The following is a 24,201-nucleotide window of genomic DNA, read 5'->3' as shown; positions in this document are numbered from 1 at the left end:
CTCAGGAGCTTCCATTTGATAAATCAGCAAAAGTAAATTATATGTAGACTTGCTTCCGCCCGCGACTCCGTCCGCGCGGAATTAAAAAAAAAAACAAATGCAAGTAGCCTATGTGTTCTTCCAGACTATCCTCTACATCTACGCCAAATTTCATCTATATCCGTTCAGCCGTTTAGGCTACAAACTCTAACAAACATCCATCCATCCTTCTTAAATTTCGTATTTGTAATATTAGTATGATTAGTATGATAATGTCAGCTGAAACTTAATTTAATGAGACCTGAGGTACCAACAGAAATTTACAGAAAGATTACGATGCATGATGGCTTTTGCATATTGTAACAGTAAAAGATATGAACTAAGGAGGTTATACTTAAAACTGTGATACTCTCCAATAGAAGATGAGGTCGAGGTACTTGTATGCACGTACTATCCTAAAAGTTAATGCATACTAATTGATACCAACCAAACGCTATTTTTACATTCCTTATCAGCCTCCTATATCGTTAGTTTTATCTCGATTTCAAAAATAATTATATTTAAATTGCTAGTTAGAAGTAATAAAGTATTTTGGTGTACAATATAAATTGAAACGATTTGATAGGACTAAGTGACTTGCGCTGATTTTTGTGTGTGAATATGCGACTATATTAACTATGATTGATGATTCAGAACTGTAAATAATGTAACCCAAAGGAATCTTTAAACCACAACACAATAATATGCCACAAAATAAGCTATAAAAGAATTCTTTTGACATAATACGTCCGAATCGAAGCTTAGTCATGCGAAATAGCCTTGTGACGCAAAAGTTGTGAGTTACGCCTACAGCCGCGGCAAAAGCCGCTCCGCCCACTGCAAAAAACTTAAGGTTTTTGAACAAGAAATATTTTGTATTTTGTTTCGGTACGTACTGTCCTATAGATGTCGATGTCTTTGTGTCTGAAAGTTATTGTTATTTTTGGAAAAATCCATGAATGTTTAAAATCTTATTGGGTTAAATTTATCTAACAATAGAATAATATAAAATAGTTGTAAACCTGAGCTTTCTAGATTTCTCTATATTCTTCGAAGTTGAAGTATATAAAAATAAAGACCTAAAGGAAGGGCCAAACATTATATAATCGAGGATTACGGCCTATGCGGTCGAGTAGAGTTCATTTGCCTTTAAACTATTATAAAACACACGATTTGATCATTGTAATAGAATTTCAGTTATTACACTATTTTTTTAATATGATCTTACATATTAAAATAGAGGAAGATGAAAACTATTTTGAAAATCTACAGTAGGACATGATGGTACAAACGGAATCTATTCCAATTAGATTTTTTGTAGGCCACAACTATTAGTTACTGCAATAACATATCAATGTTTTAATGTTGAAGGCAGACTCAGTATTGCGTTGTTTCGAGCACATACTGTCTACATAGAGCAGGATCAGCAAAATTGTCTCGGCTGGTCGCTGCGCCCGCGCACCCGCCTCACTCGCACAGCGCGCGGCGCGGCCGCCAATACGCCAATTGTGAACAAAGAGTGAACAAGTAAATGTGAACTGTGTCCAACATTTCAGTGCTTTTTATCCGTTTTCAGGTATGTTTTATGTTTTTCTATTATTTAAATAAACAAAATTAGATAGTATTCGGAATTTTAAATTCAATGTGCACTAATTTAATGCAAAAAAATACCTTTCTAGTAAAATTTAAATTATGTTCACGTACTATATTTTTAAATAACATTTATTTAATTGAGAAAGCAATAATATTGGTATATTTTGGTGCCGTCATTCCAAAGTACTTTAAATAATCGCCCCTTGTACAGACATAACATGCGTCAGCCAATTGAAACTTTTATTTGTTTTCATTTTCAATTTCCTGTCGTTGAAAATGAGTGCAGGAAACTCATCAAAAATATCAAATACATCACATTAAATCTCTAACAAAATATAAAGATGACGTAGTCTGTAAGGTGATTTCGACTAATTAAATTGATTTAATAACTTCGTATAAAGACATGTGGGTTGTTTTGTAAACCAAAACATATGCTGTGGAACCCTGACAAGGTCGAAATGACGTCATTATTGTGGTGATATAGGACATACGGAGCGCTGTCCGCTGGAAGTTGTGTTACAGATGTAATTGATAAAGTGGTTGATTCTTGCATAGTTACATATGAATATCCGGTGACTACGATATATTGAAAGAAATACGATCCATGGTTTATAGTTAGAATGTCTACAAAAGCTAGTTTGCGGTCGAAGGACTGGTTGCGCAGAACAACCTAAGATTACTAGTTGTTAGGTACCTAGGTATTAACTTTCTATGACCTAAAGATCTTAAATGTTTCTGATATTTTTGTTCTAAGCAGAAAGGTATGTTTACGTTTACTTAAATAGTGACATCATCGTTGATCATTAAAGGTTACTCCATGTTAATGGGTAAAATATTTACGTGACATCCAGTCTTAAATTAAGAATAAAAAAATTCTAATCGAGTAAATATAATTATCAAGTAAATATAAGTACGATGTATGATGTATAAGAAATGTAAAATAATGTTCTTTAGCAGTTTTTACTTGTGCTACAGGAATAAAATTATACAGAAATCTAATTTACATGTATAAATCATAATTAAAGTTTCGTATTTTTATATGTTAATGACCCAAAAAACTAAAAAAAGGAAGATAAAGTCGTATGAGTTTGTCAGAATTACATATATGTAGGTACAGTAGAACCTCGATAAGTTAAAGTCCAAGGGAAACACAAAATATTTTAAGTTATAGAGGTTTCAAGTTATCAAGGGTCTATGTTATAGAGGTTTTGGGCTCTGATGGAAAGGGAACATATTATTTTTTGAAGTTATAGAGGTGTTTATGTTACCGAGGTTTGAGTTGTCGAGGTTCTACTGTATAAGATTACGAAATTTATATACATAGCTTATAGGATTTTTAAAACAATTATCATTGTTCCATGTTTTCAATATCGTCTACTGTTTAGGAGACATCATTTTTAAATTCTATCTAACTCCCACGATCTCACAGTCGAGGATAAACTATCAACACTGACAATACTAGATAAGATATCGAAGCTACTGTTTCATTATTGTAAACGTCGTTTAGATAAATTGCCATTTTTTAAAACTTTAGTCCAATCAGACATAACCCTTAGGCTTACAACCTCTAAATGGATGGTTAGATATTCCAATATATGTACTAGGTCTGTTTCTGTATTACTTTCGGAAATGGAAACCCTCTGTTATCTTTATAAAAGTGAGAGTTAAATCCACCGTTCATCCCATTTTTTCGTCAAGTATTAGAAGAGTTGATGTCTTTAACTCGCTAACCAAAGCTGTTTATCTTGTGACTTTATGCATGTGTGACCTGCTTACTAGTTCGACAGTAGTCATTCAGTTCACGTAAACAATCAATTAAAATTTGACAGTTCCCACGAGTGTGTACTCAATCGACTGTCCCACAAACCGGTCAGTTCCGAATCATTTTATTATATGGGTAACCGTGAATCACATTCGTGTGTTGCGAATGCTTAAATGTTTATTGGTTTTATTTATGGTATTGCATATATTGTATTTTTGATAGTATTTGCCCTTCTGTTCCATTTTCATCGTCATACATAACAAAGTGGCTATCTTCTATACGTGCTAAACAAACAATTTTTAACCCCACAGGTACGCAAATATTTTGAATAAACTTCAATACACTTCAATATACAACAGCTTTTAATTCAGTACTCAATGTAACTTTTTAACCTATCTTATTGAGTCAATAGATCCAACTGGGTTATACGAAAATTGAATCAAAAATAGTACAGCCGACAAAGACTCGCACGTGCAATTTAAAATGCTTACAATGTAAAACCGATTGTCGAACAGTTAAGTTGTAACATTCATTTTCATATTTAGCGCCACCATAATCGTCAAACAATGGTGATATTAATTTTTCATTCGAATAGCGTATGCGCATAAAACAAGTGCATTTTGTGTCTCATTCGCATACGATGACTCTACGTCGCCCACGTCCCGGTGTTTGCGAGGCCATTTAGGGACCTCAGACACTCACTGTCCATTGAATAAATTATCAGTTTCCGTAACAGATATCAACAAACGGTATCAAAGTATGAATAAAATGGGCCATATTCACAACTTATTACTCACCTCCTAATACGTTTTAGTGACAAATTGTAATCATTTTTGGTTGTGCTAAAATTTTGTTTTTAAATCTACAAGACATTTTGCTTAAGGTGAATTTGGTGATGTATGATTTTACAAGTTTTTCTTATTGTATTTATTACCCAACAGTTCTGTTTTATAACAGTTATAGCATAAAATCGTAACAAAAACATACGAAGTTATTTCATCGAGCGTGACTGGATACAAAGCCTTCTTTTTAGGAGAAACGATATCTTGTAATGATGTCGACTAAAAAGTCTTAATCGGAAACTGGACCCGACTCGCTCTGTTGCCTCGAAATAGAAAACAGCAACACTTTAGGATACGCTTTGCTCTTCAGAATGTCGTAAACTGGCGCGTGTTTCGCTAAATGTTTATCGGCTATTAAGCACTTGATGCTTCGACGAATTAAACATGCCTGCATTCGATCTGGGTGTCGTGTTCCATTACTCATAATTTGCAATATGTAGCTACCAGATACATTAATAAAATGACTTTTCTTGAAACGTAATTCAAACCTTAATAATAATATGTTTGCCTTGTGATCTTATATACTTTATGCTTTAAATCGATTTATGATTATCCTCCAAATCAGATCGTCTTTTGTTGCGTATAAATTTTTGAGAAGTTTTGTTTGCACCAGAATATCGAAAAACGGTAAAAGATATCCTGGGCAAATAACATCAATAGAAGTAATCATTTTATTACAAATCTCTATTTTGTGAGTTAAGTTCTACGTCAGTTTTTTGGGCCATAGCAAATTAAGCACGATGTTGACAAAAAGACCGGGCCCCTGCGCGTTGAGTGGCGTGGCTAAATTGAAATCTCGTGTGCGTAACGGAAGACATTTTACTGCTTAGTTGGTCAAGAGCGGAAATGTGGTAACATAACGGCCGTACACTTAGAGGCCAACCACAGATGATAAATAAAATATATTATTTTTAATTTTGAAAAAGTAAACTCAAAATACAGGTGTACTTTTAAGGTACTCAATCAAAATACTGTTTTTAATTAAATAGATGTGAGGTATTTTAAAAGTAGGTTAATTTTGTAATTAGAGAGGTTTCAAATACCAAAAAACTGGTTTATCTATGGAATTAACAAGCTCTTTATGACAGCAATAATCGCGTTAACTGCTTAATGATTACTTAAAATGGACTTTTATAAAAGTTTTAAGATTACATCAGAAAACTAAGAGCTAAAGGCAGAGTAATGGCTATGTTTTACTAGTAGAGTGTTTCTACATGTAAGTGAGATACTATAACTTGGCCGACAGACTTATAATAATTATCGTTTTGCATATCTCAAGTTTAAAGACTCCCTTGTATAAAAGATGCATTTCCCAAGGGCATTGAAGTGCACTCAATGCTATGAGCAATGCAATTGTGCGCAATCAAAATATGCCATATTCGGTGCAGACCACTACTCAGCAAATTCAAGTGCGTGTAATTCGGTCCCGAAGTAAGGTTAAAACAAACAATTTTGGATGAACTTTATTGTATAATTCATTTTTGCTTTATTTATAAGGAACCTTTTTAAGAAAAGCAAGTAAGTCTAATCTTGCACTAGGTAATTGGAGTAAAAAAATCATTCTATTTATTACAATCTACGCGTTATCAAAGTTGTTTTGATTTCTTTCTAAATTTATTGCGTTAGAGCTAGAAAAAAAGTATATTAATGAATTCTGTCAACAATTACTTAGAGGACATTGTCCTGATTTCTAAAAAAAAAAAAAGCTTTAATAAATCAGGTTACTCTAACTAATACTAATTACATTTCTGAATAAACTACGCAATGGGCTAAATTTTCAATGCTTTTTTTAATCAAGTTATTTTAACAAAAAGTATTTAGTAATATAATGTGCCACTTTTATATACGGTCTTAATTCACTTAGCCACCAAAATAAAAGCCTGGTATCTAACAAACGACGTATTAACGAGTTACTTTCTTACCACGTGGACTCCGTTCCAGTGACGAACACTCAAAAATCGCTTATGAATACATTTGTCTATCAGTGATACCCATTGCCTTTGTTTGCTCACTCGAGTGTGTTTGAAAGACTTGCTGATTCATATGTAAAAATGTGTCTGGCCCATTGCCTTGAAGATTGACAAAATTTATCTCAACATCAACTCGTACTAAAATTAAACGTTCAGGACTGTAAACAAAGATTGTACAACATCCACTTCTTGCATCATCTATCAAATTGGAATTCGATAATCTATGTTGGTTTCAAGTTTTTTTTATTTATGTATTTTAAAAGTATTATGTTTAAATATTACAAAGGCTGTTTGATTTTCCGCTCGGTAAGAAAAGTTAAGAAGGGTGCCCTAATATATGCAGAACACCAACCATAGTGTGCAATAATAGATATTTATCTCTTGTTCTTCTAAATGTATTTAATGAATGGTCCGAGTAACCCAGTATGAGATACAAATCTAAAGGTCGACGGACACGCAATAACGAATTTGTGTACATCACGTCTTGCCCTTTTAATCCAAATGTCAAACGTAGTTTCTCTTTGCATGTATCTCATGTTTAACTAATGGATTTACAGTTATCTGTAGTTACGAGACAAAAATTTCGACCTCTAATTGCTATGTTTTAAGTCGCAGGAGCCCCGGTCAGTCTCCGGACTTTAAACAGACTTTACACATAAACTTTGTCCCGGATTAGCGCCAAATTACGGTGTTACAAAGTTATGAAATAAGCAAATCCACAGACTATAGAAATACAAATATACACGAACAAAGGTGACATCAATAATACTAACATACATATATCACTCGGTGGCTTTATTCCACCGAGAGTTGTAAACCGGACAATAAATCAATGCTTTTGTAAACCAACCGAATCGAAACAGGTGATGCCGACGCGGAACCATAGGGTAACCACAATAAACTAAGGATATTTTTCACCTAAAAATAACAAAAAGATATATTTGAATGTAGTCAAGTTTCCTATAATTTAAAATAACTAATATGAACTTAGTCTTTCTTCGAAGATGTTAAGTCTGCTGGTATTAATATAAAATTTTGTACGCCTCTATGTGTAAATGCTATAGTCTTGTCACATTAGCCGGAACACGATGTTGAATCTTTTCAATTCGACGAAAGCGTATTGTTCATGGCTCGCTCGCTTGAACATGTGGAATATCTCATTCCATTCCGTTCGCGTTCCAATGGCTGACCACGACTGGTTCCCCATATAACACTACCCAAATAAACTACTCTTTTAAAAGTCCTTTGCGTCATACATTCCCCCTCCGTTATGTATCGTTCAATTGTAATATTTTTGAAATGATTACAAATCTTGACAAAGTATTCAAAACTGTATTTTATTGGAATTTTAAATATTTTCATATCAGACGACTTATAAATAACAGATGAAACCTATAGTTGTAATCAGGATTAGGTGACAACGATCGACCGTCTATCATAATCGTGATTATTTCGTCAACAAGATTTTAGAAAACCTTTACGCACTTAGGTAGAAAGCGTTGCACTTATGATGGGATAATTGTCTAATGCTACATAAAACGCAATTATTACTCGGTTGTTGTGAGCACTTTAAGCCAATTCAAGGTACGGATTTAGTCACAGTATGCTTAGAGCAAAGTCCAAGATAAATATTTTTCAAAGCGTATATGATGAGCAGAGCAAATGGAACGGCCATGTAATCCTGTTAAGTTCTAATAAAGCGGAACGAAATCTTGAAAACTTAGGTAATACGCTTGAAATAGATAACGTTAAGTTAAAATTTGTTAAATTAATAAAATCATATGCCATGATTTTAAGTGGAATAATATTGAGAGTTAGTACAACAGTAGTATCTGTTATATCCAAGATAGCACCAGTCAGTTCAATAAACAATGACATCACGACCAAATGTTGGATCGATGGAGCACTTTATGCGGGCGTATACAATTCAATGTGAAAACAAAGCCAACCCACGCCAACAAAACGTTTCTTCTTCACCGATACTTCACTAATTACAATTATAGGGCAATTGATTCCCTCACAAATTGGTAGCTATAAAACTTTGTGTCGGTGAATTAATTTGATAATTACTAGCTTGCAATATGGTTTATTTTCGTTCGGAACGAACTAATGAGCTTGATTTTTCAATTAAAAATAACGTTATTGTGAGAGCAAATTAGGGCAATTACTGGTACGCGAGGGCAGTAATGCGGCGCGAGCTGCATTAATTTTATGGCCCGCGGATGGTGAAATGCGTAATGATTTCACCTACATTGCTGCATTATTGAATACCACAAATAATCTTCAGGCATCCTAAAAGTACTTTTCTTGATTTTTAAAACGACATATCTGATAGCCTGCTGTCACAATTGGGAAAAAGCTCTACTTTACTCTACTTTCTCTTCGCTTATAAGACATTTTATATTCGTTATAAAGCTAGGTTTTAATCAGCCGCTTTATGACATCAGTAGTCAGTATTTAACTCGAATGATTTTAGACTATCTCCTTATGTACATTTACCAAACATTATCTTTTAAGCTCGCCACATAAAGACGCTTTGCCCGTTTCACCATTGAAATACTGAACATACTTCTGGGCATATCTAGACAAAATGCAAGGTTCATGAATTTGTGCAATAAACAATATTTATATAGAGAATTTCAAAATGTATAAAGCCGATGGTACAGAAATAACACTGTCGTGGACCTTTCACACGCGTATTTACACTTCTCTTAGCATTGCTAATCGAATTGACGGGCATTGGCTTAAGAATTAACACATTTCTATCTACACAAACATGTAAATAAACTAACACAGTTAACTCCACAGCATACTTATGGTAGATAATGAGATATCGGGTATGATGTTTTACTTATAGAAGGCGTTAGTGCAACTATTTTCAGAAATCACAATGCTACGACTACGTTGTCCACTGGCTTTAAATTTTATTTTATTTGTTAAGTATAACTAAATTTCTGTCTTAAATTGACCGTATTTTCATCACTAAATTGATTGGTACATATGTCACCCACTTGAAACTTTCATTCATATTTCAATTAAATCTATCGACTCTAAAATAAACAATATTACTATTGCTTTTTCAGATGCGAGCAATATCTGACAGAAATACAAAATGACGCGAGACAGTTACGAGATGGACTCCAATCGAATATCACGTGGCGGCTCTCTCTTCGGCACTGATCCTCAAATACAGCTGAGAAAAGCCCTCAGGAATAACGACTATACAACGTTCAAGAAACTCGTCAGTTATGGTGCCGTGGATCTCGAATACACATATCCATACCCAGATTACAAGACATGTCTCGAAATGGCGGTCTCGGAACCGGATAAACAAGAATTTATCAAGCTCTTGCTGCAACATGAGGTGCAAGTAAACAAAGTAAACGATAAAGACGGTAAAGCACCTATTCATCTGGCTGTCGAAAACGGAAACCTCGATGCTCTTGGCATATTACTAGAGGATGACAGGATCGATGTTAACATCAAATGTAAAGGAAATACAGCCTTACTTATGGCTGTAAAAGGAATTCAAGACCTGGATGACAATAGGGAAGAAAACATGTCGAAATATGAAGATATGATAGAATTGCTATTAAAAGCTGGCTGTAACGTAAACGCGCCAGATAATAAAGGAATAACACCTATTTACTCCGCTGCAAAACAAGGCCTCGAAAGAGTGATCAATTTGATCCTAGATTATGCTAAAGACCCTACTGATTTAGATACGTATAAGGACATTAGAGGTCGAACTGCCCGGTATTATTTGAATGATGCTTTTCCTCATTTACTAGCAAAGTTTGAAACAATATCCAAGCAAGAAGAAATAATTGACTCGGACAAACTCTTCTCTTATTTAAGCAGACACGAAGAAGACAACTTTATCCGTGATTATACAAAACTGGTTAAGAAAAATGAACATCGTCAAGCATTGGCTGCGAATAACGGTATGAATACAATGTTGCAATTAAGTACCGAGAAAGGATTCGAAAAAGTTGTTGGAGTCTTGTTAAATTCCGGGGCAGACCCTAATGCAACGTGCTCTGCTAATACTGTTAAACCTATAGCTATTGCTTGTCAAAATGGATATTACAAGATATTAAAAATGTTTATAGACAACGAATCAACATTGTTTGACCCAGTCAACAATGAATCACTCTTGCAAATAACAATTAGAGGTATGAAAACAAGTCCATTAGATTCAAAAGTGGATTTCCAAAGTTGTATAGATCTGTTATTGAAAAATCCAAAAATCAACATAAATATAAACTATCCTGATATTAAAAATAATACAGCTTTGCATTACGCTGCAAGAAACGGCGACAGTGATACGGTATTAGAATTACTAAGAAATGGTGCTTGTGTAGGACTTCGCAACAAATTTAACGAGCCACCCTTGGCAGATATAAATGCGAAAACACTCGAAACGTACTTGGACGAATGTATATCAAGTAATAGTGAACGACCCAGCGATGATGATTATGAAATTCATATGAAATACAGTTTTCTGGTGTATCCAAATAATTCTTTGGAAAATGAAATGTGCAGGGTACCTCTAATGGACAACACAAATAACAATATTAAGGAATATGATGCTATTTTAGCTCCTGAAACTGAAGCACTTTTGTATATGACCAAAAGTGAAGAATTGCGGCCACTATTAAAGCACCCAGTTATAACGAGCTTCTTATATTTAAAATGGCAACGAATTAGCTGTTTGTTTTATGCTAATATAACGTTTTATTCATTGTTATGGTTATCTTTAATTTTATATATCATATTGGGGTATGGTGTTGAAAAGAAACAATCGAAATCTTTTGAAGCTTTAAATGTTGTAACTCATATCGGCGCAGTAATCGGGTTAATACTCTTAATATTTCGTGAACTATTTCAATTACTTGTGTCTCCGACAAGATATTTGCAAAGTATAGAAAACTGGATGGAAGTCGTCTTAATATTTGTAACTGCTTGGATAGTTGGGTATGATTCCGCCTCAGAATCTACAAAACAACAGTTATCAGCGGTAGCTATTCTTCTGTCGTCTGCCGAATTGGTTTTATTAATTGGACAATTTCCCACTTTGTCAACGAATATTGTAATGTTGAAGACTGTTTCATGGAACTTTTTTAAATTCCTACTTTGGTATTGTATTTTAATTATTGCTTTTGCGTTAAGCTTTTACACTTTGTTTCGTAATGTTGCGGAAAGTGATGACCAAACACCACCAAATCCTAATAACACAGGAAAAGAAGGTGAAGATGATGAAGAGGATTTCTTTGAAGATCCGGGAAGATCACTTTTTAAAACAATTGTCATGTTAACAGGAGAGTTCGACGCCGGGTCGATTAAATTTAGTACATTCCCAGTAACCAGTCATATAATATTTATTGTATTCGTTTTCATGATTCCAATTGTTTTGTTTAACTTGCTTAATGGTTTAGCCGTCAGTGATACACAAGAGATCAGAGCCGATGCTGAACTTGTCGGACATATTTCTCGCGTGAAATTAATTTCATATTTTGAAAGTGTTCTCATCGGCAAAGCATATTCAAAACCTTCGAAATTCTGGTCATGGCTGCCACCTTATCTACAAGAATTGCAAGTAATAACGCCAAAAACGTTGTGCATGAAACCGTTTGCGAAACGCATAAGTCTGTTTCCATTCTTTTTGCCTAAATACCGTATAATTGTTAAGCCCAATCAGGATAATACTATAATCATCCCCCATGCAGAACCACTGGGTAAATATGGCGATGACTATGAAGATATTGAGGGAGGTAAATGTTGTTTTGAGCGTTGTCAGAATTATAGGTTAGATCGAAAAATTGTAAAGAATGCAAAGTTAGTTATAAGCAAAAAGACATATGTATCAGAATTTGATGAAATTAAAAACAAGTTATCTTTGTATGAGACCAAAATTGAAAACATTGAAACTATTCTGAAAAAGGTTCTGCAGACTCTTGATGTTCAACGTAATTATTAAATTTATGTTATGTGAACTAACTAATGTGATGTTTTAAATAATTTTATTGTAAACAAAAGTTTGAAGTATTCCATTAAATTGCCTTCCATTAGTAATACGCCTAATATATTACATATTTATCTTTAATCTGTTTTTAACAATTATAAATAGGAAAAAATATAACTTTTGTTTTATTTATTACACTTTTACGTTTACAGAAAAAATATGTTCATTGATGATTTGATTAAAAATTTGTAATAATTTGTGAGGTTTACAAAGTTCTAATGAATACTAAAATTAGTAAAGAAACAAGGAATGCTGTCTGAGGCATGTTATATATGTTCCTTGTTTTTGTAATTAAATAGATTTGAGTTGTATATGTGCAATTCAATAAATAAGTAGAAGTCTAACAATGAACCCGATAGATAGCGTAATGAAATCTTGTTTACACTGTAATGTAATCAATACTGCAGGCGAGCCAAATCATAACGTAAACGGAAACAAAATTAAAAAACGCGGGATCACGAAGCGGAAACCGAAGCTATTACTCTAGTATTACTAGTACTTAAAATAGGTTATCCGTAGAGTAAACGCTGAGATAAAATATCCAGTAGAGAGACAAAACAAATATTAAAGTATAATATAATATAAAATATCTATTGCTTAGACACGAAATCACATTTATTCGGTCTTAGAGTTTATTTTTTGTATTCACTTTTTGTAAAAGCCATTGCATATAATCTTTATTACATATCTGGTTGTTTATAATCTCTGTGATTTTTTGATACTGTCAACAATTTTTCTGTAACTGTCAAATCAACAAAATTTTAATTTTAAGTTTATTTCGAGTTCTAATGAATTAATTCTAAAGAGAATAAATGTTTCAAAACTGGATTTTGCCCAAGGATAAAATGCAAAGCACCATAAAGGAGGTGCTCGACGCTCTAGGGTAATTCTACGAATCGAATAATTGAAGTTAATAAGAAAAGATGCTTGTTTTAATTGACTGTTATTAACCAATTGCAGATGTAGTTTAGAAGCAGATACTGTTTGGGACTACATTCAGAATGATCCCAATTACGGGAATAGCAATCTCTCTTCGAAGCAGGTCAACGAGTACGCACAGAGATTAGCGCTAAAAGCATCTAACGCGAAGACATTTCTCAAGAAATACGATGACTTAAGAAGCCGCAAGTAAGTATGTTTACTATTATCAATAAGTATATTGCAAGGGACGTGAGACAGTCATTTAGAGAAACACGGCTAGATCTTACTACACCATCAAATGTACCCATATGTTTCTTTATAATTACTTGTTTATTTTATGGTTTAATATACATCTTTCCAGCACTGATAATTTGTCAGATATCATAGTTTCATTTTATAAATTGGTATGTGATGAAAAGAGGTCCCGTGTTACAAAGCCAAAAGTCTCTCCAAAACCAATATTAGGGGACAATAAGCATCAAATAACTAAAGAAGATCTGCCACAGGTAAAAAAAACGTTCATACTTAATATACCTTAATGTGTGAGAAATCTAAATTGTTTTATATTCAAACATTCTTTTAGATAAAAGACAAACTACTGAAAGCTGTTGATGAAAGTAAAAAATTAGTAATGAAGTCATTTGAAGAACAAGAATCAAAACTCCGTCCAAATTGGTACAACAGTTTAGATCTGCCTAATTGGCATAAGGATAATCCTGCTATGTCATGGGATTTCCCTAAAGAGCCTACACCAATCATTGCATCATTAGGTAAGTTGCAAGTAAATCAAAATTCTAATAAGATTTGAATCAAGAAAAATTTGGTCTGCAAAAAAGTTTAAAATGTTCATGTACAGAGTTACATTTTTACTTCATTTATTTGTAAAATGATTAATATTTAAATGAAAGTACTTCACTACTTTATTGCATGGTTTAAATATATAAAAAAGGCTGTTTAAGCCAAATTTTTCTTCAATGAATAATTATGCAGTTTTTTACTTATTGACATTTAATATTCAAGAATTTTCCCTAATATTAATTCCTAATATTAATATTCAATATTTTATAATTATTTTAGCTGGAATACCAATAGCTTCACAAGAAAATATTATCATAGATGAACTTCTATATGTATTCTCTGGAGTGCCCGGCAATTATATTGTACATCAGCCAGTCAAAGATGCATTAGAACCTCGGTGTTTTCTTATTTCTGAAGATCTGGATGATGCATTGAAACAGATTGTGCAACAAATGCTCCCTCTAGCATCTAATTATTCTATAGTAAGAAGGTTTATTGAGCAATGCAATATGTGGTCTGGACAAGTTCTGCATGCACTAGTTTCTGCTATTGAAATATTATTGAAGGACTATTATGTAAGTGTTTTATACTGTTATATCAGAAATCCTTATTAATGACTGTATCACCACATTTTTAAAATGTCAACAATTTTCTTTTGAAGACAACATATGTTGCATTTCAAATGATTTTCTTTTTTTTAAATCAAAGAGATAGTTCCATCATAGTTATCATTATTTTCAGTTTATTTTTTTATTTGTCTTTGTTTCAGACTATGATAGCTCAATTGGAGACAGAGCATATGGCTGGGAACTTATCGTTACAAAAGCTATGGTACTATGTCCTGCCCACGATGCACACCATGCAAGTATTGGCAGCCATACTCACTAATATTGGAAAGGTATTGTTTCTAATATTATAAGAACAGAAAAACTATTTCTATAATTGATTTTAACTACATTCTTATAATTTATGCACATTTAATAGTACTGTCTGCATAATAAAAAAAGGGGTTAGAATATAGAAATCTAAAGTTTACGAATCATTAGTATTCCCCATCACTCCGTCCATGCGAAATTAAAAAAAAGAAACTCATTTGGTAACTTAAGTCTTCTTGCAAACTATGTTCTACATCTTTGCCTTTATTGAGATCCGTTCAGCCGTTAGTCTACAAATTCTAACGAACATACATCCATCCATCTAAACTGTCGTATTTATTGAAGAAATAATATTATTATATCTTCCATACTTTTATTGTCAATACTTGTTAACTTTTGTCCAGAATCACATTTTTTAAGTCCGGTTTTTGTTAGTATGTGAAACTTATTTGTAAAATTGATGTTATGTAGAGCTCGTACCGCGGCGGCGCGGTGCTCACAGTGCTACATGACAAAACAAACGCGCTGATGGGCGATGCGCGCGCGCAGGAGATATCTCTGTTCCTGACGGAGCGCGCCTGCAGACCATACCTCCGCGTACTGGACCAGTGGATACACAAGGGGACCATTGTTGATCCATTTCAGGTAAACATGCGGTATTAAAACATGCCACTGTTACATGGATAATGCATCAAAATGTAAAATAGACCATAATAATGTAAATTACCTATACTATAGGTAATTTCCATTTTTTTTTTTACCTTTTCTTGGTATAACTATTATAGTAAATTCAGGAAGTTTTCTCATAGGAATTCATGATAGAAGATAATGAGCTGGTGAATAAAGAAGAACTTCCCGTAGATTACTCGGCGGACTACTGGGAGAAGAGATACAGCGTACAGAGGGAGAGAGTACCCAAGTTTCTGGAAAAATATACAGATATCATACTGAGGACGGGCAAATATTTAAATGTGATCAGTCAATGTGGTATGTTATTATTTATTTAATATAGTTTTTTTTAGGGTTTTCTAAAATCCTCCAAAAAACTTGTTTAGTGCCATATGGACTTATACATTTATTGCCTTACTTAAGTACCAGCTGCTGCTCGCGTCTTTGTTCACCGGAAATAATTTTTTTTATAAATGTGGCCTATATCACTCACTGATAAAGTTGCTATCACAGCTTGTTGAAAGAATTTTTGAAATTAGCCCAGTAGTTTTTAAGTTAATTCAATACAAACAAAAGTACAAATCTTTCCTCTTTATAAAATTAGTATAGATAAAGTACAATACATAAAATTAAAATAAATACATGCCTACAGGTATAACCTAAAATAATTCGATTCTTATTATATTTATTTTTACCATGTTACATTAACATTGTGTCTATAGGTAAATCAATAGCGAAAACGAACACAGAAGATATAAAATACTCTCTACGAGAACAAAACTACAGCGCCATTATACAGAAAGCTTATGCTTTTGCAAGTAAATCACTATTAGAACTACTGCTGAAGGAATACGATCTGATGGGAAGACTGAAGTCGGCTAAGAATTACTTCCTGATGAGTCAGGGAGACTTCATAGTACAGTTTATGGATGCCACAGAGCAGGAACTATCCAAGAAAATTGATGACATCATACCATCCAAGTTGGAATCTCTACTTGGTTTGTGTTTAAGGTCTGTAAACATTCCCTTTGTGTCTATTTTAATTAAATCATTCACTTTTTAATCCTTTTAAAAATGTTAAATTCAAATTATTGTCTGTGGTTTTATTAAATTTCTCTCTTTTGATATAAAATGGGTAGCTTAAGTCAAAATCTAATTTTGTTTTTTAACATTCCTGTTAGTTTTAATAATGAATTTCTGTTAATAATTGAATTAATCTTATAATTTGTAAAATAGTTTATTTTATTGTACTTTTCAGGCTCTCTGCGGCAAGTCATGATCCGTACAATGAAGATATGAGAGTGGAACTCTTACCTTACGATCTACAGTTTCAAATGTTTAAAATATTATCTATTGAGACGGAGGAAGAGAAAGGTATTCTAGCTATTATAAAATTCCAAACAGGACACTAAAAATAATGTATAAAATGTTGAAACCAAATTCTTTCATTTAAATTTAAGAACATCTTTTAATGCCCTAAGTCTTGAATTAGCCGAACATGTAACCTAAGTTTCAATAATATTGAATAATATTTTGGAAAAATAAATATTATTTATTTTTTATCTTAGCTTCTGCCTGCGTTTTCGTCCGCACGGAGTTTCAGTAATATTCAATAAGCAATAAGTAGCCTATGTGTTATTCCGGACTATGATCTACACCTGAACCAAATTTTAATGTTCATCCCTTTTAAAGATACAAACATCCATCCATCCAGAGTTTCGTATGTATTATATTAGTATGTTTTATTTCAGAGTACAAACAGAACAAAGACTGCCCGCCTCTCACAGGTATAGAGACGTTCTCGTTTGGTATGGAGGTGAAGTGGCCCGTCTCCCTCATACTGAACCACAAGGCCATCGCCTGCTACCAGATGATCTTCCGCCACCTCTTCTACTGCAAACACGTCGAAAGACTACTCTGCAGGTCAGTTCTTGTATTATCTATTTATTTACTAAAGAATTTTTGGAACAGATACGATAATTGTATAGTCCAGGATTATAGAATCCGACCCATTTAGTTTAAATTGGTCGTCCGTGTTGTCGTATGACCGAAAATTGATTTTTAAAACATACATTTGTGTTCAATTAAAGTCTTTATGGTGTTTCTTGTTGGATATTCCATTTTAGGTGGGTCGGAAATTTAATTCTTTAACTGTGGAAGACACGAGTGTGGTACATAGTGTGAAATGTGCTATGTATCCATTGTTTAATTGGATGTTGATTTGTACTTATACCGTGTTAGAGATGTAAGCATGTTATGATCAGTATTAACGTTGGTAATGACGCTGTTGGCCAAAATAGCTCTGCAAATTATAGTCTCACGTAATTAACTGTGACTCCCCTCAAATGCATTTTAAAAAAATGTCGTTATAGTCGTCAGTCCATAGTCTTTCTATACCCCGTTGGGCGGCGTGCGAGTAAAGCGGTAAGATAGTAAGGCAGTGAGGCAGAGAGGTAGCAAGGCAGTAAGGCAGCATGGCAGTAAGGTAATGGGGAAGCAAGGCAGCAAGGCAGCGAGGCAGTGAGCCAGTAAGGCAGTGAGGCAGCGAGCAGTGTTGCAGGGTGTGGCTGTACAACAAGGTGGTGAAGCGGTTCTCGGAGGCGCGGCAGTACGCGGAGGCGTTCGCGCTGCGCCAGCGCATGCTGAGCTGCGTGCAGCACCTGCAGTACTACATGTGCGTCGAGGTCATCGAGCCCTCCTGGTGCCAGCTCATACACAGTCTGGACAAGGTGCACTCAACTATGCTATGCCTAAATCTTATAACATACTAACTTTCGCCCGTGACTCTGTCCGCTCGGATTTAGAAAAAAATAATAATAAACATAGTCTATGTTACTTAGTAATAATGTTATTAAGAGGAAATAATTGTTTTGTGTGTACTGGATTCACTTCAAAACTAAAAACCAATTTTAAAAAATAAGTATAAAATGTTTGTGTGTGTAAAGTGGCCGTATGTGTGTAATGGCAGTGTGTGTGTGTTGCAGGTGCACAACGTGGACGAGGTGCTGGAGCGGCACAACGACTTCCTGGAGTCGTGCCTCGGCGACTGCATGCTGACCAGCCCGCAGCTGCTCAAGGCCGTCACCACGCTCTGCCTCGTCTGCGTGCAGTTCTGCACCTTCATACAGGTACCCTCGCACCGCACACACTCCTCAGACACACTACTTAGACACTCTTCAGACACTCCTTAAACACTCCTTAGATACTAAAAAAGTCCATAGTGAGGGTTCTTTAGTCGGTACCGGGACTCAGGTTAGGTGAACCCGACAAACTAGGCATGTAGCTCCCAAGTCTATAAACGGTGAGGGTCATAGCATTTTTCCAGCATTTTTCATTCACAGACATTCCTTAAACACTCCTTATATACTGTTCAGACCACTCCTCAGACATCATATGTTACTATGATATTACAAATGCGAAAATTTAGATGGATGTTTGTTAGAGTTTGTTGCCTAAACTGCTGAATACATCTCGGTAAAGTTTGGCATAAAAGTAAAACGTATTCTGGAAGAACACATGGACTATTTACTTGTTTTTTAATTCTTCACGCAGACGGAGTTGCGAGCGTAAGCTAGTGTATGTGTTTACTATTAGCTATCGCCCGCGACTGCGTGCAGGATTAGAAGTAAACATAGCCTATGCGATCTTCCAGGATATGTTTTATATCTGTTTCAAATTGGAGGGATATTTATTGAACCGTTTTGGAAATACGTAGAGTAACAAACCATCCATCCATTTAGACTTTCACTTTTACAATATTAGTAACATTTAAAATGTATAGAAAGCTTTATTAGGCCCGCTTTTCAGAAATTTTATTTAAAGAATATGTTTTAGAAAGTATCCACTTGTTTGATTAGTTATGTAACGCAGGCGATAGTTAAAATTTTTATTTTCCTGATAGAAATCTAAGGATTAAATTACATAACAATACCAAAAAATATCTATTGCCTATTAAATAGTATTTAAATTGTTAATATAGCATGATATATCTTTACTCTTTCTACTGAAATATTTATTATTACATTTCTAACTTTTGTATAAAACTCTACTATCTTTCCTTTTTGACATATAGAATCAGTTTCTATTTTCAATGTAAAAGCTTTTATACAAAGCTTTTAGAAGAGTTAATTTCGATGTGTATTTTTTAACAATCATTTTCATTGGTTTTAAACTTTTCACATTAACGGACAAAATACGAATTAATTATTGCCTTTAAAATTTGAATTAAGAACAAATGTATATTTTTTATTTTAAACATAAATACAACATCGAATTTGACTTCAAACTACTAGTCGTTGTATTTAGATATTTTTATTTCAAGAGATTAATTTATTTTGTATTGTTTTAACGCAACCAAAACACGTTAATTGGCAAAGGAAATGCACAAGTACTTCGTGGACGCAGAGCTTAACAGTATGCTTGGATCAACGTATGACCATACTGAGTACGGCGAGGTATATATCTCAATGAAATCACATTCTCACCGCATTAGGAAACATGCACTAGTCATATGTGTAAAACTTTGATTTAGGCACAAGCTCTTATATCCGTACTAGTAAATATTACTAAGAGAGATTAAAGTCCATTAAATTGTTAAATCTCCTGTTATTGTTGTTATATTACTCCGGTGTTGATAATGCCCTTGGTACGACTTTATTGCCCCCTTTTAATTTATTGATTAAAGGTTGGTTACAAACATTTTTACCATACCAAGAAAAAATAAACGATTCAAACTAAATTACAGTAGTAAAACCAAAGTTAATATAAAAGACTATACTAAAATGAAGTCTAAATGTATGCAAATATGTCTACAAAATAAGATATTATATTAATAAAAAACACTCATTTATAATTTATAAGAATATTGTCTAAACTAACAGATTTTTGCCACTTTTCCGAAAAATGTAAAGATGACAATGTAATAAACCTGCTACGCACATTAACTCCGCACAGTTTTAGTTAATGAGTTTGACTGTGAACAATCACATTGTTCAGTTAAAACTGAATGTAACTATTTTTATTGTATAAGAATTTAAGCATTGTAAATCTATGGTCAGGTTTTAATTACATCTTGTGCTTAAATCAAAAATCCAGTTATCAGTTCACTTTGTTTTGTAAATGTAATTAACTAATGATGAACTTAATCCCCGTTTGAATTTTCATAAGTGTTGAAAACTACATCACAATGACATGAAGTAATGCTTCCATGTAGTATTTGTGTAACATTGATGTGCTTCTTTTATCATTATTGTTTCATGACTTTTCTACTTTAGACTTATACGGTGAGTATCTCGTTTCCTTATCACTAGAACACTAATATTTTTCTAGTTTACATGTATTGTTAAAGTTTAAATGTATATTAAGATTCGTAGCTTCAAATGTTTAAAGCAGATTTAAGAGAGAGAGATCTTTAAATATTTGGATTTACACATGTTTAAGTTTATAATGGCAATACTATTACAAAAATAGCTTATTTAGCGCCTGTCCCACCATTAGCTGATAGCTTATAAATTACGTAAATGTCAGATAAGGTAACAAAATCTGATATTTCCATCACTTCTTTACACGTCAGTTGTCAGACAATTTACAATTTGGTGGGACAGGCCCTTATGTACGTATTAATTGTGCAAAAAGTTGATTTGGGTGCATGTTACTTGTATTTGTATAGTGTTGTATTGTATATTAGGGCAGTGCGTGCGGGGGCGGGGGCGCGGCTAGCGGGGCTGGGGGCGGGGCGAGTGCGAGCGGGAGCGGGGGCGGGTCGTCGGACTCGTTTTCTCGCTCGGTGTCGCGCTACGGGCTGCGGTTCACGGCCGCGCTGCTCTCCGTGCTCGCCATCATAGAGCGGATGGCCAGAGACAATAATACCAACAAGCTGCTTAATATCTCTGCAAGGTATAGCATAACATATTTATTAAGTCAAACATAATCAAATTACATGCAAGCCGCGCGACTTCGAATTAGTGGTTTACAAGAAATAGCTGTTGCCTGCGATTTAATCTGCTTTTAATTAAAAATATGGCACATGTTATTTACAGATAAATTACCTTTCTAATGGTTAAAGAGTTTTAAAAATCAACCCAATAGTTTTTACGTGAATCGAATGCATACAGAAATACAAATCTTTCCTCTTTGCGATATTAGTATAGATATAGATAAGGCCTGTTGTTAAGATTAAATCGATACCGTGTGGTGTAGCGGCGCAACACTAGATCATTGACGTACACGTCCCATCTCTATGACAGCTGTCAATGTCAATTACAAGTATTGAAGATAAGCTATTTTTGGCGATAATCAATAGATTTAATATTGAAGTGTACATTGATACAATTATATTGTTGTCTAAAATTAATAATAGTGACTACTACGCACTACTAGTGGCGAGAAAAAAAAAAGAAATCTTACTTCTTAATAATATAAAATAGTATTATAAATACTAAAGTTTAGATAGATGGATGAATGTTTGTAAGAGTTTTTAGCCTAAATGGTTGAACGGATTTCGATTAAATTCGGTAGAAACGTAGAGGATAGTCTGGAAGAACACCTAGGCTACTCACTTTTATTCCAAGTGGAGGGAGTCGCGGGCGAAATATTATATTATAGTTTTCTAAACGTGATATGTTTTCTTTTAACTTCCAGATTGAATTTTAACACGTACTATGTGAAGCAACTAGAGAAGTTCTGCTCCGACGACAAGCTGCTGGAAGGTGATAAGAAGCAAGTGGGCTCCTAGCATAGAGCTGTGCGCAGGCGCACTAACCTCGTCACCAGCGTCTAGCTTCCCTAAACACCAGCACACACAGTTAACGAAGGCCCTTTACATTTGTTGCTTGCGACTTCGTGTGAAATTATAAATATACCGGTGTTACATATAACCTAACGTTGAACGAATTTTTAAAATCGGCCCAGTAGTTTTTGAGTTATTTTAATAGAAAAATACAAATCCTTTCCTTTTTATATTAATATAGATAGTGTACATTTAGCACGAGAAAACCATATGAAAGAACAAAAACCACTGTAAAATTATTGAATGTGGCAATCTTACAAACGAACACTTTCTGTATAAAATGTGAAAAATGCATAAGAAAAGGTTTAAAATTACAGATCGAGACTAAAAATCTTCTAGAATAGATATTGCATGTAGTTTATATTTTACTTATTAGGCTTTTTAACAAATGTATATGTAATAATAGGAAGTGGTTGCCAAGTATATTTATTTTAATACAACATTAATGGGAAAATCTTAGTATTAGAAATACACAAAATTAAAATAGTAATTTTTTATATCGGAATGTGGCTACAAGTCTTTAGAGACTGATTAAAATGGTTGTATAATTCGCAGAGTTCATTTAAACTATAACGTTTTTTTTGTAAATTAAATTGTAAATTTGTGAATTAATAAGATGTAGTTTGAATACTAGATTAACAAAAGTATGCACAAAATTCGATATGTTTTAGCAATAACTAGCATTAGATTTAGACCTGAACTTGTTAAATTAATTTAATTACATTTTAGATATAATACAATTCAAACTAAATTTGTAAAAAACCGATCGCTCTCTAGACTTACTGAGAAAAAAGCAATTTTTTGATGTAGAAAAATAGTTTGAGATAGATAGTTTCAGTCGTTAAGCCAAGATATAAATAACATAAACATTGCCACTTATTATTTTTAATCAGAGAAAACTGTTATATATTGAATAGTTATTTTTAATGAAGCTTCTCAGATATTGTCAATTTTACCATCCATCATCACAAATGGTTGTTCTTGTAGGTTATTTTTATTGGACAAATAATCAAAATAAACTTTAAATCAACTTAGATGTAATTAGATGCACTCAAATTTATAACAAGTACAAATTGATTATTTAAGAATATCAAATATCTAATATTTTTGGTTACAATATATTTCTTCAATGAAAATGCCATATTATTATCCAAATTTATTCCGTGCATATATTTTTGATAATAAATACAAAACATTGATCTGAATAATCTCATAATATTTTTTTATCACTAGATTAACACCAATTAATTAGGCGAAATTGTGATTAATAAAGGGTATTATTAGATGTCATTCTCGAATAATTATTAATAATAGAATTCTTTACTCAATAGTGCTTGCCATAATAATGTAGTTCGTACGATTTGTTGAAGCCATGACACTTTTTACTAAGGCACGTATTTTATTATGACAAAATTGTTTAATTTTTAATCTACAATAAGAAAAACTTCCAATTTTGTTCCAGTTAGGGGAGATATAGCGAAAAAGACATTATTACAATTAATATGGTATAAGTGACATTTATAATGCAATCCGATACTGTTATTTTTTTCGATTGAAAAATATAATGTTTTCAGTTGATATATTATATTGCACTAAACAAATCATTTTTTGCCCTTTGTTCCTGTAGCATATTTTGCATTCTCTAGTAGATTTACTTGCCAACATTATAAAGATATTGTTTGCCTTTGATTTTTCGTGTTTTTTAACTAATTCCATGTATAAAATTAACGTGAGTCACCATTGTTGTAATACCTGTATGAAAAGTATTGCTATTTCAGTTTTCTCAAGGAGATTGGAAAGGAATACAATGTAATTTTGTTTACTCCATTCCTAAGTGGAAATTCACGGCTAAAACTAAATAAAAACTACATCAATTTTACACTTAAAATGCTTAGTAAATTGAATAATGCATGTTAATGTAAAATTTCTTAGGGCCTGTCC

General features: G+C 33.3%; 2 protein-coding genes across 3 annotated transcripts; both read left to right on the top strand.

The window, feature by feature from the left end:
- Window positions 1-1,437: 1,437 nt before the first annotated feature.
- On the top strand, window positions 1,438-12,327 carry LOC106100701 (transient receptor potential cation channel protein painless). The gene is made up of 2 exons (XM_013279689.1): window positions 1,438-1,594; window positions 9,269-12,327. The coding sequence occupies exon 2, from the start codon at window positions 9,298-9,300 to the stop codon at window positions 12,163-12,165; it is 2,868 nt and encodes a 955-aa protein (XP_013135143.1). The 5' UTR covers window positions 1,438-1,594; window positions 9,269-9,297; the 3' UTR covers window positions 12,166-12,327.
- Window positions 12,328-12,944: 617 nt separating this feature from the next.
- On the top strand, window positions 12,945-22,566 carry LOC106100702 (gamma-tubulin complex component 2-like). Of its 2 annotated transcripts, XM_013279690.1 has the most exons (16): window positions 12,945-13,093; window positions 13,171-13,338; window positions 13,493-13,637; window positions 13,715-13,901; window positions 14,209-14,504; window positions 14,699-14,827; window positions 15,276-15,449; window positions 15,614-15,791; window positions 16,196-16,484; window positions 16,732-16,847; window positions 17,225-17,396; window positions 18,034-18,202; window positions 18,458-18,601; window positions 19,850-19,927; window positions 21,160-21,368; window positions 22,113-22,566. In XM_013279690.1, the coding sequence occupies exons 1-16, from the start codon at window positions 13,023-13,025 to the stop codon at window positions 22,204-22,206; spliced, it is 2,619 nt and encodes an 872-aa protein (XP_013135144.1). In that variant the 5' UTR covers window positions 12,945-13,022; the 3' UTR covers window positions 22,207-22,566. The 2 variants fall into 2 exon arrangements, with proteins under 2 accessions (XP_013135144.1, XP_013135145.1); XM_013279691.1 differs by lacking the exon at window positions 19,850-19,927.
- Window positions 22,567-24,201: the final 1,635 nt, after the last annotated feature.

This window comes from Papilio polytes, unplaced genomic scaffold, assembly GCF_000836215.1.
Source record: "Papilio polytes unplaced genomic scaffold, Ppol_1.0 DF824047.1, whole genome shotgun sequence".
Lineage (NCBI taxonomy): Eukaryota > Metazoa > Arthropoda > Insecta > Lepidoptera > Papilionidae > Papilio > Papilio polytes.
The sequence above is the reverse complement of the archived record's forward strand: the minus strand, read 5'-3'. Positions and strand labels throughout refer to the sequence as shown.